Source organism: Arachis hypogaea, chromosome 12 (genome assembly GCF_003086295.3).
Source record: "Arachis hypogaea cultivar Tifrunner chromosome 12, arahy.Tifrunner.gnm2.J5K5, whole genome shotgun sequence".
Lineage (NCBI taxonomy): Eukaryota > Viridiplantae > Streptophyta > Magnoliopsida > Fabales > Fabaceae > Arachis > Arachis hypogaea.
In genome coordinates, this window is record NC_092047.1 from 14,353,631 (window position 1) to 14,378,623 (window position 24,993).

General features: G+C 33.0%; 1 protein-coding gene across 3 annotated transcripts; it reads left to right on the plus strand.

Annotated features, from left to right (window-relative positions):
• Positions 1-16,447: 16,447 nt before the first annotated feature.
• On the plus strand, positions 16,448-24,501 carry LOC112726948 (uncharacterized). Of its 3 annotated transcripts, XM_025776523.3 has the most exons (9): positions 16,499-17,327; positions 19,060-19,177; positions 19,683-21,260; positions 21,519-21,683; positions 21,782-21,836; positions 22,556-22,704; positions 23,176-23,262; positions 23,405-23,533; positions 24,069-24,501. In XM_025776523.3, the coding sequence occupies exons 2-9, from the start codon at positions 19,109-19,111 to the stop codon at positions 24,159-24,161; spliced, it is 2,325 nt and encodes a 774-aa protein (XP_025632308.1). In that variant the 5' UTR covers positions 16,499-17,327; positions 19,060-19,108; the 3' UTR covers positions 24,162-24,501. The 3 variants fall into 3 exon arrangements, with proteins under 3 accessions (XP_025632307.1, XP_025632308.1, XP_072064981.1); XM_025776522.3 differs by having other exon boundaries at positions 16,448-17,327; positions 19,683-21,683; XM_072208880.1 differs by having other exon boundaries at positions 16,536-17,327; positions 19,070-19,177; positions 19,683-21,683.
• Positions 24,502-24,993: the final 492 nt, after the last annotated feature.

Here is a 24,993-nt window from a genome sequence, read left to right on the forward strand (position 1 = left end):
TTTTTTTTATAAGGGTATGCAGAGAGAAAACTCTTCTCAGCAGCCAGTAAAAATTTTTCATATTTTTGTTGATGTACATGTAATTGTAATTAAGATTAGGAATAAATTATTATTTTAACCTCTAAAAAGTGAAATTACACTCTTGTCCTTTAAATTAAAGATTTCATTTCAATTATTTGAAGTTAGATAATCGTACATTTTTATTGTATATATTTTGTGAGTAAAAATTGAAAATAATAATATATTTTAGTAAGACAACAATTTTGTGACTTGTAAGAGAAATGAAAAATAAAATGTCCAAAAAATAGTTAGCAAAATACCGAAGCTGGTAAAATTAGTGGTTCAATGATTTAAAGATTTAACAGAGGTTGAATTAGATATAATAAAATATATAATATTTAAAAAAATTATTTTTATAAATTATTATTTTAAATCAGTTAACAGTTAAAAAATGTATCCGTTCAACCGATTAATTAATTTGTTACTGATTTTTTTAACTTTTAATTAATTCACTGCCAAATAATTTTTATCCTAAATTGAACCGGTCTAATAACAAATTCCTGATTAACCGGCCGGTTCATTTCAATTTCCGGAACCATGCAAAATAGTATACAAACACTCTAATCTTCTTTATAACATGTATAGATGTCATGAAACAGTAATTAAGTGCTAACTGGAACACTACCATTGCCAAGTAATGAGTTATAACTCAAATGGCATAGTCTTCCCATACTCAATTAAGAGGTTGCGGGTTCGAGTCTCTTATCTTTGATAAAAAAAAAAAAAAAAAAAACTAACTAACTAACTGGAACACTACCATTTGCATAATTGGATCCTTAATTAGCTACATGATAGTTGCATTAAATACTTGATGGCAATGCTTCATCTAACTCAATCAATTATTCTCAAATGTAGTAAACTGTTAGACACACAAGTTTTATTCTAACAATTAGTTTGGACAATTATCATTAACTACTATTCAACATCAAACACAAACTAAAAACTACATAACAAGAAATGGGAAAAAAATCATACAAAGCATCATGTTTATACTTATACTCTTAGCATAATCATGTTCTTTGGTTGGCCAATGCTGCCTCGTTTCCTTTGCCAAGTTTTCCCAAACCTTCATTTCTTTGAATGTGTTGCTACTTGCTGCCCATAAATTTTATTCCCACTTTGTACCATTTGCTTAACCACGAGTCTTATTTTTCAACTTTGAATGTGAACAATAGTAGTTGAAACTAGTTAAAAGAATAACATTTATTTTTTAGATATAGAACAAGGACATGATGATGATGATGATGATGATGATGATGAAGCAGGGACAATAATTCATTCATTCATATAATAGTGCATGCTCTGCAATGAACGTTTCTACTATTTCTTTTTCTTTCCTCAATTATAAGGGGGATAGGTATGGTCATGGTAGTACAATTTTGAATGCTTACTACTCTGCACTCTGTCATGTGCAAACACAACCCTTTGACCATCAAATGTGGTTCTCATTCTTGTACAAATTCAACTACTCCTTATTCTAGTTAGAGCACAACCTAGTTACTTCAAAGTATAATTTTAGGGGGTTTTCTTTTTATTTTTTATTTATCAAGAGACGAGTGTAGAGGTGGCAATAGGTAGGGTTTGGATCCAACCCTAACCCTACTCGCGGGTTGAGATTTTTATATAAACTCAACATTATCCTATCTGCGAGTTGAGAATATCCCAACCCTAACCCTATCTGCTCTTAACCCGCAGGTTACAAAAAATATACAACATTATTATATAACTTGATGATAATTTAAAATCGAACTGATTTTTATGTAAAAAAATAATATTAAATTATTAATTAATAATTTTCTTTTAGTGGTTAAGGATCTTTTGTATTTAGTGAGAGATCTTTGATTCAACATCCACTTAAAACATATTTTTGTATAAGTATATAACATCAACATATATAGAGTGCGGGTTGGTCGGGTAGGGTTGAGGCTCAACTCGCACCCTACCCGACCCGCACAAGAACCCTACCCGCTGCGGATCGAGTTGGCAACCCTACCCGATTGGATGGGGTCGGATTGGATATCCACGGATAAGATACATATTGCCACCCCTAGACGAGTGAGCTTACCAATCAACCAGGTCAAGTTAGTTGGTTTTCTTTCTATTTACTTAAATGATTATTTCACCAAATTTGCAAAATATTGGAAGAGGGAATCAAATTTTGGCCCACTTATTTTCCATCTACCACATGTGAAATTAAGAGAGAGATTTTTTGGGCCAATGTTGAATTCCCAGATTGGAGTGTTGTTTGTTGTTTGTACTAAGTTGGACAATGATAGTAGAGTTGTTAATGACTTAATGGAGAGGGAGACAAAGTTTAAGGTACATGATTTAGAAGAAGACTTGTTTCTGCTCTCTGTTGTATTTGGTTTCATTTTAATTTGGAATTGAATCTCTTTGGCTGCCCGTTTAATAGTACTATCTCAGCATGTGCAATTTAAAAATGTTTTATACAATTTAAATAAGTTTTTTTTTATCTTCATAAAATATTTGTTTTTTTTTTTTTTTGTAAAATTTAAAAATGATGTTTTAGACTCATTTGAGTTTTTAGTTAAATATTGAAGTAACAAGTTAAATGACGGTATGTCACATTTTATCACATTAGTATTTTTCTACCATATTACTTCTTAATGAAACAAACTAAGGAGAGAACTAAAATTTTGTACCAAAGAACTAAGGAGAGAACTTTTAAATTGTATTGAAAAAAAAATAATAGAAAAAATTATAGAAAGTAATTAAAACAAAAAATGAATATTTTGTACCGAAGAAACTTATTTAAGCTTACTTGTTTTAACTTCATTTTGATATTGGTGTTAAATTTTTTTTCCACATTTAATTATATATTATCAGAAAAAATGCTATAACAATAGACCATAAGGACACTTATAATAAAATAATAATTTCTTTTTTAAAAAAAGATTAACACTAAATCAATACTAATCCTATATATGGTATGCGGGCCTTTACCTTACCATTTTTATTCATTAATCATTATTTTTCTTTTATCTATACTTAGTAATCTTTGGCCCATATATTTCTCCACTAATCTCTCCCCCCCAACTCTCCTTAGTCATATCCGAATCCTAGACCCAAAAAAGGAAAAAAGTCATGGCCAAATCCAAGCTAAGGATTAAGGTTCTATCTCTTTACATCCATTCATTCTTATATAAAGGTTTGGAAAAATTTTAAGTTTACCGGAAAATACTGGTGTTCCAGTTGTTTTAACAGTTGATTTTAATTAATATATATTATATATATTTTTTATAATTCAGATCAACGGTTAAAACAACTGGAACACCGATGGTCCCAGTACACTTAAAATTCTTCCTAAAGATTCACCTTTGTTGTCCCCAATAATAATAATAATAATAAATTTCACCTTTTATTAATTCAATTGATGTCCCAAATATATGTAAAAAATCAGTTATTAAATTAAATATTTATATAAAATATATATTAAAAATAAATAAAATAATATAATACACAAATATATAATAATTAATTTAGTAATTTTTTTTTATGTATATATAGTATCTTTTAGAAAAATATGATATTGATAAAATAATATTTAAACAGTAAAGAAAATAATTCTAAATATTTTTATTAATGATTATAATATGTATACACTAAAATCAGTCACCATTATAAAATATATATTAAAATATAAATATACATTGAAAATAAATTAAATTATATATATATATTATTAACTAATTTTAACGATTAATTTTAGTATATAAATAGTATTTTTGTTTTATCAATTATATACATTTTAGAAGTGAATTGAAAGAAACCATACTTATAAAGAAGGTAAAGATGTGAGTTCTGTTGTTACCCAAAAAAGGGGCACAAAACTTTGGACGAGGCATGTGTGAAAGGATAGTGAAGTGGCAGATTCCAGAAGCAACACATGAGAGTGCTCCCATGAATTAAGAAACACAATTTAAAAACGTTGGAAGTGGCCTTTCCTTGTTTGTCCTCGTTGGTTGTCATGGCCATTACCTACTACTGTTGTCTCTTCAGACTCTGTCTCCCCTGCTTTTGTGGGGGGTCCTTCTGCCATATCTCATAAACTAATTAATGACTTTATCAAATTGAAATTTGAAAAGAGTCTGTATTGTGTAACAAAAATAAATATTAAGAATTATTTTGTATATTTTTAAATTTGAGAGTCTAAAATGTCCAATAATAAAAATTTCAACAACTGATTTAAGAAATTACTAATTTTTTATTAAACAATTTAGTAATAAGACACCACACCACACTCGCGAATTTTTGGTATTGACAATTTATTATGAAGGGTTTCTTTTGAAAGAAATTTAAAATCACCAAACTAGGGTGTTTTGTTATGCATTTTTATTTTCTATTTTTTTCAGTGTAATAATGAAAAAAAATAAAATTTTATTATTTTTAATTTTTTTTTACAAAATTCAAAAAAACTAAAAATAAAAAAAATAAAAATATAAACTAAATGCACTTTAAATTTTTTATTTATGGTCTTTTTAAAAATAAATGGTATGATTTTTATTTAAAATTGTGGTGTCAATTGTGTAAATTTTACACTTTTATTTATGAAAGAGAGCCTCAAACTCTAGACCTCTATATGAAGAGGGAAGATAAATATTGTTTGAGTTACAGTTCATCAGCGATTTTCTTTTTTTTTTTTTTATTTGGCTATATTAGAAGAGGTTCGAATTCAAAATCTCTATAAATTAAGGATAAATGTCTTATGAAAATCTCTCAACTTAATAGGTTAAGAATGAATCTATCGTGGCTAACTAATAATTACTGTATGTACAAGGTGAGATTCAAGCTTTCAGACACTTATTTAAAGAGACTAATGAACTAATTATTAGACTAATGCAAGTTAGTTTATTTCTTTGTTTTTTTTTTTTTTTAGAGATTTCTTTATTCTTTAAGTATTAAAAGGTTTAGGTAGTGTTACAGCAATGGCCCAAAGTCATCAACCAAGAATTGTTTTGGGCCAACACAGTCTTTACATAGAGAAATTTGACATTGGTCCAATTAAAGGAGCCCAATTTATCGGGCTTTTAGTTGACTAAATGGGTCAAGTAGTGACTCATAATTCAAACCCATTTGGGACACAAATATGCAATTAGTTCACTTTGCACGAGACTCCCTGCTTAGTGCTTAGATAAACTGTTTTTTTAGTTTCTAACTAGTGTACGGGATAATATATAAAATTATATAAAAAAATTTAGGGTTAAGTTCAATTTTGGTCCCTAATATAGGGGTTAAAAATTTGTTTCGTCCCCAACTTTTTTTCTGCTAACAAATGGTCCCCAAAGTTTCAGTTTGTTTTAAAATCGTCCAAAGGACGAAAATACCCTTCCCTCCCCTCTTCTTCCTCAACACCCATCTTTTTCCTCAACATTAACCAGAAACCAGAAGCAGATGCACAAACCCAGAAGAACAACAATGGATCTAAGCAGCATCAAAATTCCAAATTCAAGCCAAATCAGAACTCAGAACTCAGAAAAATTATCATCATCAAAACTCAGAACTTATAAAAAATCATCATCTGAACTCAAACAAACAACAATAAAAACAGCAAGAAATAGAAGAACAACAATAATAGAAGAACAACAACCCAGAACTCAAAATCATCGTCATCTTCAAAACTCAGAACCCAAAATCAGAAAAACGAAAACCCATAACTTAAAACTCAATGGATAATGGAATCAAAAGAACAACAACACAGAAACTAGATTGATAATCATAAGCATGCAGAAGCAGCAGAACCAGAAGAAACCACAAGAAACCAGAAACCAGCGAGGAGCAGCGACCCCGACGGCCGAGCGAAGAGCGGCGGCGTCCGTGAAGACCGGTGGCAGCGGCGAGGACCCTTCCCCTTCCCCCTCTTCTTCCCTCCCCCCTCTTCTCCCTTCGCGTTCCCTTCCCCCTTTCCCCGAGGAGCAGAGCGGCGGCGGCAGCGGCAGCGAAGAGCGGCAGCGGTAATGAAGACCGGTGGCGGCGGCGAGGAGAGAAGAAGGAGGAGGAGGAGGAGGAGGAGGAGGAGGAGGAGGAGGAGGAGGAGGAGGAGGTGGTGGTGGTGGTGCGGTGGTGCGGCGGTCCCCCTTCCCTCCCCCCTCCTCCCTTTTTCTCGCGCCCCCTTGCTTTCTTTCTCTCCCCACCCCTCTTCTCGTATCCCTTTCTTTCTTTTTTTTTATTTATTTTATATTTATTTTATTTTATAGTTTTTTTAACGAGGGATAATTTGGTAATAAAAAAAATTGGTAAAAATGACGATTTTAAAACAAACTGAAACTTTGGAGACCATTTTATAGCAAAAAAAAAGTTGGGGACGAAACAAATTTTCGACCCCTATGTTAGGGACCAAAATTGAACTTATCCCAAAAATTTATTAAAAAATTAAATAAATATATATAATTATTATTATAAATATTTTATAAAATTATAATTAAAATTAAATTTTTTAGAATTTTAATATTAAAATATTAAAAATAATTAGTATTTATTTTAATTAATTTAAATTTTTTGAGTGATCATCTCACTCATTTATTTAAACAACTATTAGGAGTTAGAATCTCGCTATGTATGTGTAGCAATTCATTGGCTAGCAGCAAACTCTTAATCAATTGAGCATCAATATGTGGTTAGATTTGATAGGAATACCCGAATACGCAGGTACCCGACCCGTCCATACCCAATTGGGAAGGGTAATAACTTGACCTGAGTCGGAGCATATTTTACTCATGACAGGGTATTGTCGGGTTTAGGATGTACCCGCCCCGGATATATACATATAAACACTTTTTAGGAATTAAGATTTGTCTCACATCACAGATTCAGTTATTCATAACTTCAGTCCATACTCTATAGCCATGTAAGAAAAACCCAGTCATCCTCACCCAGAGTCTTCTTCTCGGCTTCTTTACAAAAAACCTCATAGCTCCCGTCATCGTCATTACTGAGCCCAACGCCGCCTACCCCTTCACAGCTCTCATCTTCCTTCACAGCTCATGTCGCCATCACTGCTTATCCCGTTACCGTTGTTGTTGAGCCTGTCGCCAACTTTCTCCTGCCGAGTCTCTTTTCTCTAGGTAAATTTCTCTCTCTCTCTCTCTCTCTCTCTCTCTCTCTCTCTCTCTCTCTCTCTCTCTCTCTCTCTCTCTCTCTCTCTCTCTCTCTCTCTCTCTCTCTCTCTCTCTCTCTCTCTGAGTCTATTAAGTTCTTCTCTTCTTCTTCCACAGACTCATCACTTACTCACCGTCGTTATGAGCCCGAGTGTTGCCGTTGCAGTTTCAGTTTCATCTGAGTCTGTCACCGAATAAAATAAAATTTTTATTCAAGTTGGACCAGTTAAAAACAGGCATGCATGAGATCATTTTTGCATGTAATTTCTGAATTTTCTCATCCAAACTTGATCTATATGGTTGAGTGTTTTAGTATGGCGATCATCATGGTTTCGTTGCGACACTAAAGGGATAAAAGTTGCGGTAATTTCATAACTAATATATGAGACAGACCAGATTATTAAAGTAATCAGGAAAATAACATTCAGATGTGCGCATAAAATTTATAAGATGTGATTATCTTAAGAAAATATATATGTATGGCCCAAGTGAAAGATTGTTAGGAAATTATTATTTCTTAATATATTTATGGACAATACATATATTAGTTATAATCGCAAATTAAGTAGTTTCACATTAAATGACTTATATAATGGTGATCTCATTTATTGTCATAAATGTTGAATTAAATAAGTCATTATTACTTTTGATTTGGATAAATGAGATTAAAACCATATATATTATTTTATTTAAATTTTAGGGTTTAATGAATATCACACTCAAATATAAATAATGACTTCAGGATTTTAGTCTCCAACACATCAAACTCGTCTTCGTAGCTCTTTTCCCACAGTAAAATTGTGATTCAGCTCTATCAGAGATACAAAAAGTTTTGGTTGACGAAGATCAAAGAACCACAAGAGCCGAGCTCTCTGATCTCAATCATTCTCTCAAATGAAGGAATGCTTCCGCGCTCTCAGTTATATTTCTTAATGATTTAACATGGATGATCTTGAGGTTGAGAAATCCTAAAATTTTTTGATAAAATAGAATTTTTATTCAATCAAATGATGATAAATAATTTTATTGAATTAAATTATATTAATGTGATTAGTGGATAATAAAGAATATTAAAAAAATAAATAAATAATATTTTAAAATTATAGAAATATTAAATTGTCATTTCAATTTATTTTTTTAATCAACGCAATAAATATCTTGAATTAATTAAATTTTTACAAAAAATTATATACCTAAAATTATTTCATTTCTTTAAAAATCTTTTGAACATACAATGGTTTAACGAGAGGTTAACTATTGAGAATTGAATATAATATTTTAAAATTCGTATTTTCAATAAAAAGATGTACTTAGTTCCATCCATCCTAAACAATTCTATATTCACTATTACTTATCCATCTAAATAATTCTAACACTGATAAAATATTATTTTTAGATGTAAAAAATTTAAAATATATTTATTCTATTTTAAAAATTAATATTCATATTTAACTTAGGATTTCGATAAATATGGCAAAAAAATTACATTTTTTAGTTTAAAAAGTAAAATATCTATAAATATATTTTTGTGCTTTAGCTTTAGATTTTTCAAAAAAATTTGGCAAGTTAATGAAATTAAATCATATTTCTATAACATATATAAGAATGTATATTACACATAAATAAAAAATGTTAGGTGTAATAGAACAAATATATAAATTAAAGTAAAATTTAGAAAAATAAAAATCAATAAAATATTGAAAGAAAGAAAAATATAAATAGAAGAAAAATAAAATTATTAGACAAAAGAGAAATAATTTAATAAATTTTATGTGTATATAAAAGAGGAATAAAAAGAAGACATACAGTACCTTGTTTAATTTAGCAAAATTTATGAAAATAAACACATAGAATAAGAGAATAAAAAATAATAAAAAACTAAATATCTGAATTAATATAAAAAAATAAAAATAATAAAATAATAATAATCCATCATAATCTTAATATTTTAATATAATTAATTAATAAAAATATAATTAATCTACCATAATCTTAATCTAATCTTTTAATATAATTAATTCTAATTAAATAATCAAATAAATTAAATATATGTCTAATCTAATCGTTTAAAGAAATAATAAATTTTCTATCATTAGACGTGTATATATATATATATATATATATATATATATATATATATATATATAAACGTCATTATAAAATGAAATTAGTATTATTAATGACATATAAATATTAAAATTGTATTAATACATTAATTGAAATATATAATTAGAATAAAAAATTGTAAGAATTAAAATAATAAAAATTTATTAATTTTAATTAGTTAAATTAGCATAAAATAAGAAAGAGATGATTAATCAGATTAAATAAATTAAAAAAGATTACCAAGCAAAGTAAATGTCACAATAATTATATTACTAATTGAAAAAAATCAATTCAATTTATTCAAATTTTTATTTAAAATAGACAATTAAAAATCACTAATGAATAAAAATAATTAAGATATAATGAAAAATAATTTTGGTAGTATAAATAATTAAATTAAATTATCATATACAATTTTTACTTTTTATCTTATTATAATTTAAGTTACCATTAATGATAAAAAATTATTTTTAAATAGCCCCAATTTTTATTTAACAACATAATTAAAGCACAATTCATAATTTTTTATTTTGTGATTAATCAATATTTTTTAATTTTTTTGGTTAAGACTTCTATATTTTATGATTGATAAAAATTTTCTACAAAATAAAATTTTTTGATGAATTATTACAATCATAATTAATTAAGAAAATTAAGAAAAATTATAAAAAAATTAAATAAAAGATAAAAAATAGAGTAAAAGTTTATTTTGAAACTTAAAATTTGTCAATTGTGCTAGAAATTCTAAAATTTGCATCTTATTATATAATCAATTTTGTTACTCACTTCAATTTTATTATCCATTTGTATCCAAAAAAGTATATAATGTCACACTTATTTTAAAAAAGATGAAACTCTTCAAATACACGGTATAATGTATAATTTAAGAATAATAAGATAAAAAATATTTAGAATTTTATAATAGTATTTAAAATTTTCAATGACGATAATACAAAGAGTTTAAATCTACTAAATGAATTCTAGATCTCAATTCAATAGTTATCCTTTGCACATATTATTTAAATTTAAATTTTAAAATTTAATTTGTATCTTCTTTTTTTTCTCCTAATATAAATTATTTTTGACAAAAAATAAGGAAAAAAATCTATTAGACCAAAAAAAATTCTATCAAAGAATTATTATAAAAAAAATTATAATTAGAGAAGAAAATAATAAAAGTATTAATAATAATAAAGAAAAAGAAATGAAGCTCATATTAAAGAATATTAAAAAAGAAATAATAAAGTTCATATTAATAATAATAATGCTGAGAAATGATATTGCTACTTTAGGCTTCTAGCCTCCGCCTTTGGCCATGATCTTTTTCCTTTCTTTGCTTTTTTATTTAAATTATCAAGTCATCAAAAAAATAAAGAACAATTCAAGAAAATGAAAACGGTAAGATCAATAGTAACTATACAAATCAAAACACATAGAAGAAAAATAAACTATTATATGATAGAATTAACATGAGTATATTTCATCGTTAAATAAATAAAGTTAACACAAAACAAAATTATACGTAAAGAGAAAAAAAGAGTTAAAATATCCAAAGTGATAAAAAGATTATTTTTACAATTTTATATATATATATATATATATATATATATATATATATATATATATATATATATATATATATATATATATATATATATATATATATAAAAGACTATAAAACAATGAACTTTTAACTAAATTAAATTGTATTTATTATTATTATTATTATTAGAAAGGGTAAAAGAGAGCAGTAGAGAAAATATGTATGTATATTCAAGTTGTGTTGAATGATATAATATAGAAGGGTATTTATAGGTGCTAAGAAAATCGACATTAATAAAGACGTAATATCATATAATAAATATTCAGATATGTTAAATAATGCTAATTGATTCTAATTATACTCTAACATCTCCCCCTCAAACTCAAGTAACAACTTGAGTTTGAAACTTATTTGAAACAACTAAATAAAAAAATGCATAAACTGATAGAACGGGTGCAGACGGAATTGCCTGAAGAAAGCACAGGCAGAACTGTCGGAATGAAACGCAGACGGAACTGCCGGAAGGAAGCGCATACGAAACTACCGGAAGAAAACACAGACGGAACTGTCAGAAGAGAACGCAAACGGAACTACCGCAAGAGTGGCCAACTGCTGAAAAGATGGCGAACTGTCGAAAAACTGTTGAAAAGTGATAAAGTGCGAAGAGATGACAAACTATTGGAAGGTGACAAAAAACATATGGTTTCTCCATGAGAATAAATAAGTAGTGGATGAGCTAATCAGTAAAGTAAGAAAAGTATCAAAGCATTGACAAAAGAGAAGGAAAAAAATAGTACGGAAGAAAAGTATGAAAAGTACGGTGATTTTATCAGAAGAAAATCAATTTATCCTACTCAAGGAGGATACCATGACTCTGATACCATGTTAGAAAGGGGAGAGGGAGCAATAGGAAAAAGGTTTGTGAGTATTCAAGTTGTATAGAATGATATAATATATAAGGGTATTTATAGGTTATAAGAGAATCGAAATAATAAAGACGTAATATCCTATCACACAAACTTTATCACTAAGGGCAAAAATACGAGATTTTTATAATAGAATAGATATCTAGCCAATTTTTTATTTTAAATATTTTATTTTTATTTCAAATGTTTTATTATATTTTATTTTAGTTATTTAGTTAAAATTAAATTTTTTAAAAAATATATTTTTATTCCATTATATATTTATCTAAATAACAGCATAATTATAGTGGTTGTAATCAAAGTAGACAAAATCGCGCTTTTACTCGTAGAAACGGACGATTTTATGCTTCTGCTCCATCTTTCCGTTGCGTTTCTACTATCTGTGTTGGTAGAGTGGCAATCGCGCAGAAATGCCGGAAAAAAGCACAGACTCACTGGAAGCGCGAATTTTTCGATGACCCATGTCTCATGAAGAAAACTGGTCCATAACCTCAGTTTTGCGCATCCAAATGGAACCCAACTCGAACTCAAACTCGAACCCGAAGCCGAGCCCAAGTCTAAATCTGTGTTTAAGAAAGATTGGAACCCTAGGTTCCCCTCTCCCTCTCTCTTCCCTTTTGCATCTGAAGCCTTTATCTTCTTCTCAATTTCAAAATTGAAGTATGGGTGCTAGTTGTGGTGGGTGGTGTGGCAACTCTTTACGTCTCTCATTCTATTCCTCTTCTCCTCTTGTCATTACTAGAGTAGCATAGGTGTAGCTTGGTCACACTGCTACTCTCTTTCTGTCACTCAAGCACCACGGGTGGTTTGGTCATGCTGCTGTAGTTCTCTTCTTCTCTCTTGAATTGCTAAATGTCGCTAACTACTTCACCGTTAGCCACTTCCTCGTTATTCCTTTTGTTTTGTTTGTGTTGATTTTATTTTGTTTGTGTTGGCTTTGTTGTGTTTAAATGAGTTTTATTAATTTTGTTTTTTATTTTCTTTTCTTAGTTATTAAACTGTTTTGCTAGCCTATAACCATTAGCATATAATATACATATGATTATGCTCTGTAATTTTTTTAATTTACTCTATTATGTTCTATTTTATTTTGTTCTAAAATGATTGAATTATTAATTTTTTTGTTGTTGTGGTTTTTTGGATATGTAATCTAATATGTTGGTAGGATATAAATTTTCATTGGAATCACATGGCAAGAAAAACGTTGAATACCATTGGATTTACCATTATTCTGGAGTTGACGGTATAAACATCGTCAAAAAACTGTTTATCGGCAGATTTTTTCATCTGACGCTAATTACCAGCAATTTTTCATTAGTATTTTCAATGGATTTGTTGAGACTAGGTTGATAATTACTGTACGTAACTTTGGCGCCATTTCATGTGTTTAGGCGCCAAGTTACCATCGGATAAATTCTATGGTAATGTTTTTTTTTTTTTTTTTTTTGGCACAGTTAAACTCTTCTTAACAAAATTGTTAGCAGAAATAAAAAATTATCAGAAATTAACAAATTATTTTATTAAAAATAAATGGTCTAAATACAATAAAATGTCACAGAAATAGAATACAATGAAGTAGATAAATAAAAAAATAATACCCTAACCCCTACTAGGGTTGGCAATTGGTAGGGTAGGGTAGAGTTTGAAGCCAACCATAATCCTATTCGCGAGTTGAGATTTTTATATAAACTCAATCTTACCCTACCTGCGAGTTGAGAATATCCTAACCCTAACCCTACCCGTTCTTAACCAGCGGGTACCCAACCCTACACGCGGGTTACAAAAAAGATGCAACATTATTATATAACATAATGATAATTTAAAATAGAACTGAGTTTTATGTAAAAAAAAAATTATTAAATTATCAATTAATGATCTTCTTTTAGTGGCTAAGGATCCTTTGCATTTAGTGAGAGGTCTTTGGTTCAACATCCACTTGAAATATATTTTTATATAAGTATATAACATATACATATATAGGGTGCGGGTTGGTCGGGTAGGGTTGAGACTTAACCCGTGCCCTACCCGACCGGGTAGGGTCGGGTTGGGTACTTGCGAGTAGGGTGAATGTTGCCACCCCTAAACCCTACAGATCCCGGTAATCGTCGTCGTTGTTGTCATCATGGTCCCCCTGCTGAGGTGGCGAAGTAGGTGCTGATGTCGGTGCCCCACTAATAGTGTTGCTGCTGGAACCAGCAGTGCCGCTGCCTCCAACGCCCCTGGCTCCAGCGCGCATCTGCTGGTTGTACGCCTCCATCTACTCTTGCAACCAATCTAGCTGCTCCAGCTTACTCGTCAGGTCCGAGTTGAAGGCAACGACTCCTCCCACGCGTGCAAGAAGGTCGTTGTATCTTTGCTCAGAGCCTCAGACTGCTCCACTTGCTGGTGAAGTTCCTTTGTCAGCTTCTGCACCTCCTCTCTCAAGTCGACAACTTTTTGGGATCGGCAGGGCTGGTGGTAGAGGCAGAGGTAGAGGAAGCCGCCAACGCAGAGGAGCGGAGCCACTGGCGAAGAACGACCCCAACCCGAAGCGGCAATTCTTGTAGGGTTTAAAGGCGGTCTCGCGCCAAACCCTATTAGGATCTACCACTGAGGTCTCGAAGTCGGCTTCGTCGTTCCCACTAGATGGCTGATATTGCTGGGTCACGGCCTCCAACCTCTGTGTGTAATCCTCCTGTGTCATACACGTCATGATTAGGATAACAGTTAATTGACTTTAAACAAAAAAAATTTAAAACTTAGAATTGATTTAAACTCACATAATGGGCCGCAAATCGCTCGTCAGCAAATCTCTGCTTGTTGCCCTTCAAAGTATGGGTATACTTGAAAGTCTCCGCTAGTGTCGCCTCATGGTCCAACGACTTAGACTACAAATTAATATATCAACCAATAAAATAAATGAACAAATTAACTAACTAATCCAGGTAACTATTAAAAAATCAAACAATGACAAAATTCTTACCAGTCTGCTCTTCGTCTTCATCAAGGTTGCTGACTCACCCGTATACTTCGACGACTTAGGCGAAGCCCTGTTAGCGACATTCATAAGATGGTAATGCTTGAACCCCTCATCATTGTTAAAATAGGCCTCCAGTTCCTTCTTGATGGATGGACAGATCCACAACGTTAGGTGGTCGTGCCCCTTACGAACGTTACTCATCATCTGCTGAAGTCGTTTAGCGGCCCGGTGGTCGCAGATCTTCCTGATCATAAGATTATTGTATGCATCCCATATTAATTTCAACTGCACAAAGTGATTTAACAACATTAGTTAGTTGGAATAAAATACAGTTCAAATACAGTTAATTAATTCAACATTATTGGGTTCTTACCGCCCACTTCTGAAACCGTCGATCTCTAGTTTCAGCCAGAATCTGCGTGTAGGTCGGCTACGGATGGTCGTACATCGACTTAATGATCTCGGAGATCTCTTGTGTGCAAGCATTACTATCAGAGAAATGACCAAACATTAACAAACACATAGAAACGCATAAATTTAAGATTAAAAAATTGTATGTACTCACGCCTGCATGCCATCGGGCCAAATTCTCACCCGGATGATGGGCGGTGGTAGAGGGGCATCTTACTGGGGCACTGGAGGAATCACCCACCTTGGGCTTTGTCATTGGATCTACAGGGGGGCGTAGTAGAAGGAGACACGTAGTTCGGGTTTAGGACCATGATGAGATGAACTGTTGGTTTGCTAAACCTGCCTGTGACGTCACAGGGGTCGACAGGGCAGTCGAGGTAAAGGGCGAGGACTGAACAGTCGCAGGAGATTTGGTGGAAACTCTCTCTCTACCACGACCACGAGACCCACTCGGTCTACCTCTGCTACCTGTCGTCATGTTTGGAAAATGAATGTATTATTAACACTAATCAGCACATGTTAACTACATGAATCATTCAACAAAACTCCCAAAAAAATTAGATATAACCTCTCCTAAAGTTGGACATATAATAATCATTACGATTCTCACAAATCTAATCAATCTCAACCCACAGTATCAATCAAAACACAATTAAATTCACCACATTTCCAACAGAGCATATTAACTTGTTTTCGTACTAGAATTCATACTATATATAATATTATACATATAATATTACAATGTCAAATACAACAATTTATTTAGTTCAATTAAAATTAATAATTAGTGACATGATGCCACCAAATATCATTAAGTAGTGTTCACCACTACAGGAATCTAGACTTAATTTCGTCTATGAATATTAAGCATTGAGTACATATATATTATGCCTACTATTATTAAAGTTATTTAATAAACTTTGATACATAAACTTTGAATTTAGTTTGGACGGTGAATCTGAATTTTTTGTTTAATTTTCCTGTTTTTGGATTATGAATTTTTTATTGCTAAATATTTGATTAGAAGACTTTGTTAAAAATTTTAAGGTTCTGAAAATCGGTTTAAATCGGCCGATCGAACCGTAAACCAACAAGAAAAGCGATTTCGACAAAAGGGATAACTGCATGTTTCAAAAATCGTTATTGGACCGTTGAACTGGCTGGAAACTGCCCGGTTGAATCAAACTTGAACTTAGTTAGTTTTCAAATTTTGGATTAAAAGTCACAAAACAACGCCGTTTTGTTCATTAATTAAAAAGAAAAAAAAGGAAAATGGTATCCAATGCAAGCAACATAATTTCAATCTCGAACCTTAATCCCCTTCCTCAGTTCCTTAAGTACTATAAGACAGCAGAATCTCAATCTCAATCTCGAACGTAGGCTCGCAGTAGAGAAGGAGCCTCCATCTCGTTAAAGAACGTCCAACCACCACCGCCATCACGATCTCCACTGCCACTGTCCGCACTGCGCTATCGTCATCGCAACGCGTCTATTCTCCACGTTTTCTCGTCTGTTTTGAGCTTCTGCCGCCTCTGTATCGTCGTGCTTCCGCCGCTGTGCTCCCTCTCCGTCGCTTGTTCAAGCTTTAGACCTCCAGCCTATTGTTATCACCACGCTTCGGCCTCTATTTTGACCGAGCTTCTATTGCGGTATCGCCGTGCTTCCACTGTTGTTCAACCCTCATCTGAGCTCCCTCTCCGTCGCGTGTTCGAGGCTTCGAGCTCCACGAGTTTCAAAATGTGGGAAGCAATGTTATGAAAACCAGATAGACCAGCTGGTTCGACCGGGTTAATTGGGAACCGCTCCTTTAGATGGTCTGGTTAATGTCTAAAACCGTCTTGCAAAAAACTAGTAGAAAACCGATCGAATCGATGGTTAACCGTTGAACCAACTGAACCGGTCCGGTTTTTAGGTTCCCGGTTTTGATTTTTAAAAAAGTAAAAAACAAATCAGAAAGACGCCCAAAACCCCACCCATCCCTCTATCTCTCTCTCTCAAACCCAACCCTAAACCTTCTTGGAACGCAGCCACCATCCCTCTTCAAAGTCATCGCCGAACTCTTCTCCTCCGGTAGAGGGTGCTGTCGCCGCCGGCGGGGACAGACCGTCTTCGAGCGCTCTCTCTCTCTCTCTCTCCCGCTCAACGTCCCTCTTCGAGCTCTCTCTCGCCGTCGCTGCTTCTTCGCTCCTCGCCGTGGGTCGTCGACGGTAAGTTCCTCGTCCTCGCCTCTGGTCTCTGTTCGTCCTTGTCCTCGTCCCTAACCCTCTGGCCTCGTCCTCGCCTTTGGCCTTTGTTTGTCCCCAACCCCAACCTCTCTGAGTCCCTGTTCTTTTAATTTGGTTCAATTTCAATCGCATTCATAACTTATTTTTTTGAAAAAAAAAAAAAGTTAATTAGTATCTGTAAGAGTATTATCATTGTTTTGATCATTGTTATAAATGTTTGGAAAAACTGGAAAAGCATTGTTGTGATCAACAATATAGTTAAGAACTTAAGATCATTGTTAAGCATTATTTGGGAAAACTGGAAAAGCCAAAAAGCATTGTTTTGATTTGTATACATAGGATTACTTACTGTTTGCATGTTAATTACAACATAGCAGCTGATGAGAAAAGAAAAATCTGTTTAAGTTTGTCATTTTGGAAAATAGCTACACTCTTGGTTCTACTGTAGCAGGTTATGCTCGGAAATAATAACTTTTCATTCTTCAATAAAACTATGTACAACAATTACGATGGATATTGATAGTTCTGGATTGATTCTTCACCAATTTGATATGATCTTTTAAGTATACAATTTATCTAGTTCCCTCTAAAAATTGGTATAAACATGATAAATTGTATTGAAGAGGAATGCAAATAATGATCAACAATCACAAGTCAGTGTTGGCCAACAATCACAATTTTTATGTTGAATTGTGAAATTTTGAATTTTAAAGAAAATTTATATTGTATTTTTAATAATTTATTTTATATTTAATTAAACTGGTTTGACCACGGTTAGATCTTTAAACCATTGAACCAGTCAGTCGACCAGTTCACTGACAGGTTCGGTTCTCGCAACTTTGGTGTGAAGTGATTTCTTTCCTTGTTCTTGTTCTTTCTTTTATTTGGGTTGCTGCCAGTTCTTTGTTGCTGTTGTTTCTTGGTTTTAGTTGTTTTAAATGTTGTTGTGGTGCTGATCTCATATCTGAGTTCATGTTATTATTATTGTTAACTTGGTAATTTGTAAAATTGTTATTAAGGTGCTGTTCTTTGACTCTATCTTTGTTAGGTTGTTGTAATTTTGCCCAATTGTTAATTTGAATAATTATTTTGATCTTAGTTTATGTTTTTGATCTTGTTAATTTGATAATTTGTTAAATTGTTATTGAGGTGCTATTCTTTGACCCTGTGATTGTTAGGTTGTCGTATTTTTGCCCAATTATTAATTTGAATAATTATTCTGATCTGAGTTTATGTTTTTGATTTTGTTAATTTGATAATTGTTGTTGTGGTGCTGTTTTTGATTTTGTAATTGTTAATTTGTATAATTGTTGTGACTTGCTTTTCATTATTCTTGTCATTGGACTACTGTTTTTGCGGATTTTTATAATTGATGACAAACTTTGATGTTGGCATTTTATATTTAGTTTTTTTTTTTGTTATTTGACTTTTGAATTTATATTTGGATAAGATTATAACATTGTGATTGATATAGTATTTTTAATTTGAATGACATTTTAAGGTTTATATTAGACTATAATTATGTTTTAGTGTGTTTATTTATATTTTATTTATTATTTTATTATAAAATGGTTATTTTGGTTGAACCACGAACAATCGGTTGAACCAATAAACCAGTGAACCAGTAGCTAGAGCGGTTCAATGACCGGTTCGGTTTTCAGAACCTTGGAAATTTTTTGTGATTCTGAATCCTTTGTCACTGATGGCATGTTAGAATATAAAAGACGACGATAGACGGTGTCAGTGGTGCCACCGCCGCTGCCATGGGTGCTCTTGCCACTCTCTCATCTTGGACTTCCGAGGACAACCTTCTCCTCAAGAACGCCGTTGAGGTTCTCTCTCTCTCTCTCTCTCTCTCTCTCTCTCTCCAATTCACTCTTAGCTTTCGATTTCAACCTCCATTCCTAATCTTTTGTTGCCTTTGCATCTGCGTATTTGTTTAATTTACTGTCTATCTAATGTGCTTTAGCGCCTTTTCTGATGAATAGTAGTTGTACTGCTAGGTAAAGTTGGTGCCTATGGTAAAATCCACAAACGTGTGTCTTAGAGGGTTCTTAGGTTGGGATCAATGAGTTATATTCATTGCATATTCATACTATTTATCATATTAAATGTGTATTATTTGAGGTCTTGGGGATAGTAGACACTCATATCATGGGGAAAATGTTTTAGTCCTTACATATTGAAGAGTGGATCTGTTTGTGGATGATTCTGAATGTCGTGGTTTATGTATGTCAAGGGGCAATTGCTCTGAATTGGATAGATGTTTGTTCTTGCCGTCTGGTTTGAGTTTTGAAGGGGGACTCCATGTTTAGTCTTTGACTTGTCTATCTGCAGGCTGGTGCTTCTTTAGAGTCACTAGCAAAAGGTGTGGTGCAGTTTTCTCGAAGATATAGTTTCAAAGAAATACGCGATAGATGGTATTCTATCCTCTATGATCCTATTATTTCTGCGGAAGCATCTGCAAGCATGACAGACTTCGAGATTTCTACTTCACCTCTCCCATCGAAGTTCATCAAGTTTGGAAATTCAAGAGAACGCAAAATTGATTCTGCAAAGAGAAAAGCTGAAAGTGTACGGACTTCCTATTATGCTATGCGGAAAAGAATCCGCAGTGACATGTTTAATTCCATGGACTTAGGTTTCCTTGTTGATCCTGAAAATGACAATTATGGTGCAAATGGAAATGAGAGTTTACCTGAAAACTGTGTGGCCGAAGGTGAAATGTCCAATCATTTTGGTTTCCATGGTTCACATACTGATCCTGCTCAGTATTCTTTTCCTGAAAATATGATGAATGGTGGTGCTACATCGAATGGAGTTACTGCCCATGCATATTACACCGGAGCTAAGGATCCAGTTCAAGACAATATCCCTGCTGAGCAACAAGATGTACTTAGAGAAGAACCTCAATTTCTTCGAGATGATGTTTCCAATGGAGCTGCAGAACCTCAATTTCTTCGGGATGATGTTTCCAATGGAGTTGCAGAGGAGATGGGTGTTCCAGAAGAACTAGCCATTGATAGCTTCATTGGTGACGATAATTTAGAGACCCCATTTGATCAGATCAACAGTGATCCTGGAAACCTGTGTTCTGAGTTTGATGGAAATGATGTATTTGATTCATCTGAAATAGAATGTGGTACATCATTTAATAGCTTACATTTGTCTCCACTCCCGGAAATGCCAGTGTGGAAAACACATGCGAGCATTCAAGAACCTGAAATGCCATGTGATGATTTTAAGGATTCTATTGCTTGTGGGGAGGCTTACCTAACAGAACTGTCCAATTCTCTCTTGAACTTCACTAATGAGGAAGAACTCTATCTGATGGATGTTGATGGAAAAGATGGGATTGATAAGTCTTATTATGAGGGTCTGAGTTCACTTCTACTGAGTTCTCCTAATGATGTTAGCCAAGATCAGATGCCTGAAAAGGCTGAGGCAGAGTCTTCAGTGGCATCACAACCAAAAGTTTCAAATCTGTCAGTTTCATGTCAGGCAAAAGTAGATGATAACAATAGATCACAGTCTAGCAATGCTCAAACAGTTCAGAAATCAGATAACCAAGTATCATCTTCTGTCTCTGTTAAAGATCCTCGTTTTCCTGAACTAACTAATGGAGTTGTATTCTGTGCACTAAACACTGAAGAACCAGAAGTTCCATGCAATGTTGATGTTTTCCTACTACCCTTGGATGTGCCTCCTTCAACATCTCCCTATTCATCTGAATGGATGTATACAGAATCCAATAAGCCAATGTCATCATGTGTTCAGGATTCTGGATTTAGTAACCATAAAGCTCTTGAAACAAGTAGAATGACAAAGGTAGAACAGAAAAAACCTGCAGAGTTTCGTGGATCTTCTCAGGTGATGGGATCTCCTCCCCTTCCAGGACCTGTTGGTAACTCTAAGGTAAAGTGTGAATTTCCGAATGCTCATGCATCACATACAGCATCCAGGAGTGCTATGTCTGTTTCTGGTGGGTTAGGTGGAAATAAAGCTAGCACAACCAATGCTATCATGCATGCAAATCCAAAGGACACACCTATCAATGTAGGCTTGACACATTGTCTAAATAGTCGTGTGACAAACTCTTTTAGTGAGAAACCAACCCTTGGGTCTAATGGCTTCAGAAATCATCCTTATTCTGATGGCTCTGGCATGAAACAGGGAAAAAACTTAGCCTTGCCAAAAGATCGTCATTTACAACATGCTGATGCGGGGTCTTCAGATGTTCCCAAGTCTCAGCTGGTGGCAATTCCTCCAACTTTAGATGAAGAGCAATATATGGAGAGTGATGATGACGTTCCTTGTTATTCTGATATAGAGGCAATGGTAAGGCGTGTAGTGCAGACCTTTCAATCAACAGTAACCTTAACCTTGTTTCATAATTGTAGCTATTTTCTGAGTTATTCCTTCATTTCCTTCTACAGATACTTGATATGGATCTGGATCCAGATGATCAGGATTTGTTTTATAACGAAGAAGGTATTACAAAGAAATTACTTTTGTCATTGCTTCTTGCATGATGCTATTTGACATCTTTTATATTTTGTTTATTTGGAGTACAGATAATTAACTAATGTCCCAACTAAATAACATTTATGTTTTGTGGTGCTTGCCTTATTCTGCCTCATGCCACAGAAGCATGGCTCAGTTATTTGGGATAGTCTCATAAACACTCATTTTGCATCCTTATGGTTGCCTATTTTTTATTTAACTAATGTCTTATTATAGTACAGTGATAAATGTGATGGACCCTTGGGCAGGTGATACTTTTTAGTAGTATTTTTTCCTTTTGAAGAAGCTGTAAAATTTGATGCTTCCCCCTAATGAGTTCCAGTTCACTAGTGACATTTTAGAAACATGCTAGTAGTTATGCGGCATATGAGTGAGCTCTTGTGCATTATGGACCAGACTTCATGTGATGATGTTTGATGCATGACCACGAGTTCTGCGCTTCTGCTAGTAGTTTACATAATTTCTGGAACTTGTGCAATATGTGTGCCTTTGTATGAATATGTTTTCGTTGATCAGCAGATATTCAGTAAATATTCTGTTTTTAAACTCTCCAAGTAGTAGTTTGTTTACATTATTTATCCTATACATCTAAGATAAATAGTTGGATATTATTCCGTTTTTGTTGATTTCATTGTCTATTTTCTTTTATAATAATTTAACAATATTATATTCTGATTGCAATATAGTATCAACATATCAACATGAGGAAACTAAGCGGACTATCATAAGGTTGGAACAGGGTGCTCATTCCTCTATGCAGAGAGCCATTGCTTTACATGAAGCAATAGCCATTTTATATGGTCGCTATTCAAAGCATTATATTAAGAAAGCTGAGGTATTTTATTGCCTAAACTCTTCACTTGACTTGCCGTCTGAGTGTGGTTTTTAGTTTTGGGTATATCCATGTGTTGAATTTATTTCCAGTATAAGAACCGAGACACACAACATATATGTCTATGAACAGATATTTACTTGCTTTATTCTGATTTTGTTTCTGGTTTGAGACAGTGATTTGATTGTAAATTTGGAGTGAACTGTGGTGAAGGTATAATAATTAAAGAATAGTTGGACAGATCTGTTCTGTGCCGTTCAGTGAAATCCATTTCTATGTTTGTGTGCGTTTTAATCTTTGAGCCTTTAAATGTCTAAGCTGTGATGTTTTTTTTTTTGGGAAGTAAGACCCACCAAATGATGCGAGGAAAGTAACTAAATTGCTATTCTCTAGGATTTATCTTTCCATAGAACAACAATCAAATTAAAGTGCCAACAGATAATGCTTTTAGTGATATCTCAGTTTCTCCTGCAGGTTTTACTTGGACGGGCAACAGAAGGTGTTTCTGTAGATATTGACTTGGGCAAAGGAGGTTATGCAAATAAAATATCTCGACGCCAGGTTAGTCATATTTACCAAATTTGACTTGGTTCATGATGCAACAATGATTTCGGTGCTTTCATATATTGTTACTCCCCCCCAAACAAAACAAAGTTTGACCCGTCGACATATAAATGATGTTTCTTCCTTTGCTAACTTTCAGGCAGTTATAAAGCTGCACAATGATGGATCTTTCTACATTAAAAACTTTGGCAAGACTTCAATATTGGTGAATAACAAAGAAGTGCAGACTGGTCAGTCTCAAAGACTACACTCCAATTGTTTGATTGAGGTATGATTCTATAGCCCGTATTTCAGAACCTCATATCCTCTTTGAAAAAGTTTTCCTGCATGCATGTACACATGCTCTTAGTATTTGTGCATATGGATAAAAGTTTTTAACTAGTTCTCAACCATGTGTTGTCGACAATCAAAATGAGTCTCAGAATTTGATTGCAGAGTTAATAGGTGCTGGATGGTCTGCAAATTCCTTTTTTTTTGTTTCTAGTTGTTGGTGGAATTAAGTGTCATAGAATCTTTGTGCTACCAATATCCCTTAGTAGGAATATAAGAACACAGTTTTTGTTATGAGAATGAGCATGTTACTGTTTGCTCATTTCAATTCCATCCCTGCTTTCTTCGAGTTTACAAAATAATCAAATATACGTAACTCACTACCACTAGTTTCTAAGTTGAGGGAGGTGGAGGCGGTTGGAATTATAAGATGCCCTTTGGGTTAGTTATGTAAATAGGAATCAAGTCTTAGTTAAATTGCTACAGTTGTCTCGAAATGTTTGAAATAAAATACAATTGGTTTTATTTTGCAGTTGAGGGGGATGCCATTCATATTCGAGACAAATCCTAGTCGTGTGAAGCAGTATCTGGATCAGCATATTACAGACAATTCACAAACCTTGTAGTGTCAAATGTAAATGTTAGTAAGAGATCCACTAGAACAGAAAGTGCTTATTTTTATTGCACTTTCTGAATTTTGGTAAAGAAACGTTGATGCTGTATGTCAATGGTTTTGATGCTATAATGGTGTTTCCATGGGAATGGGAATGGGCTTCTGTAGTTCAGTGCTCTCCTTCCCCCATGTTTCTCTGCTGACGTAAGTAGATAGTTATCTTAGCAACATTTTTGTATTATGTCAAATTTAACCCCCCTAACCTGAAAATGCTTGTTCACTCGCTAATGCTGAATCTGAAGCTCATTACTACCTTGCGTATTTCAAGGTAACGACACATTCTTTCCTTGAAACAGCATTCTTAATCTATTATTGTGGGTTAAAATCTTCTCAAAATCCACGAGTCCATGTTATAAAACTAGGCTTTTGAATTCTGTGTTCACAAAAATTCGTATGAGTGATATTTAAATTAAAAAAAGCCAATTTGTCAAAGTATCAGACAGTTTGTGGCCTGGTCAAAGGACGCTGTGCTGTATTCTTCCGTCCACCTCGCTGTGCTGTAAGTCAATTGCCATTTTATATGGTCGCCATTCAAAGCATTATATTAAGAAAGCTGAGGTATTTTATTGCCTAAACTCTTCACTTGACTTGCCGTCTGAGTGTGTTTTTTAGTTTTGGGTATATTGATGGATTGAATTTATTCCAGTATAAGAACTGAGACACACAACATATATTTAGTTGCTTTATTCTGATTTTGTTTCTGGTTTGAGACTGATTTGATTGTAAATTATGGAGTGAATTGTCGTGAAGGTATAATAATAATTAAAGAATAGTTGGACAGATCT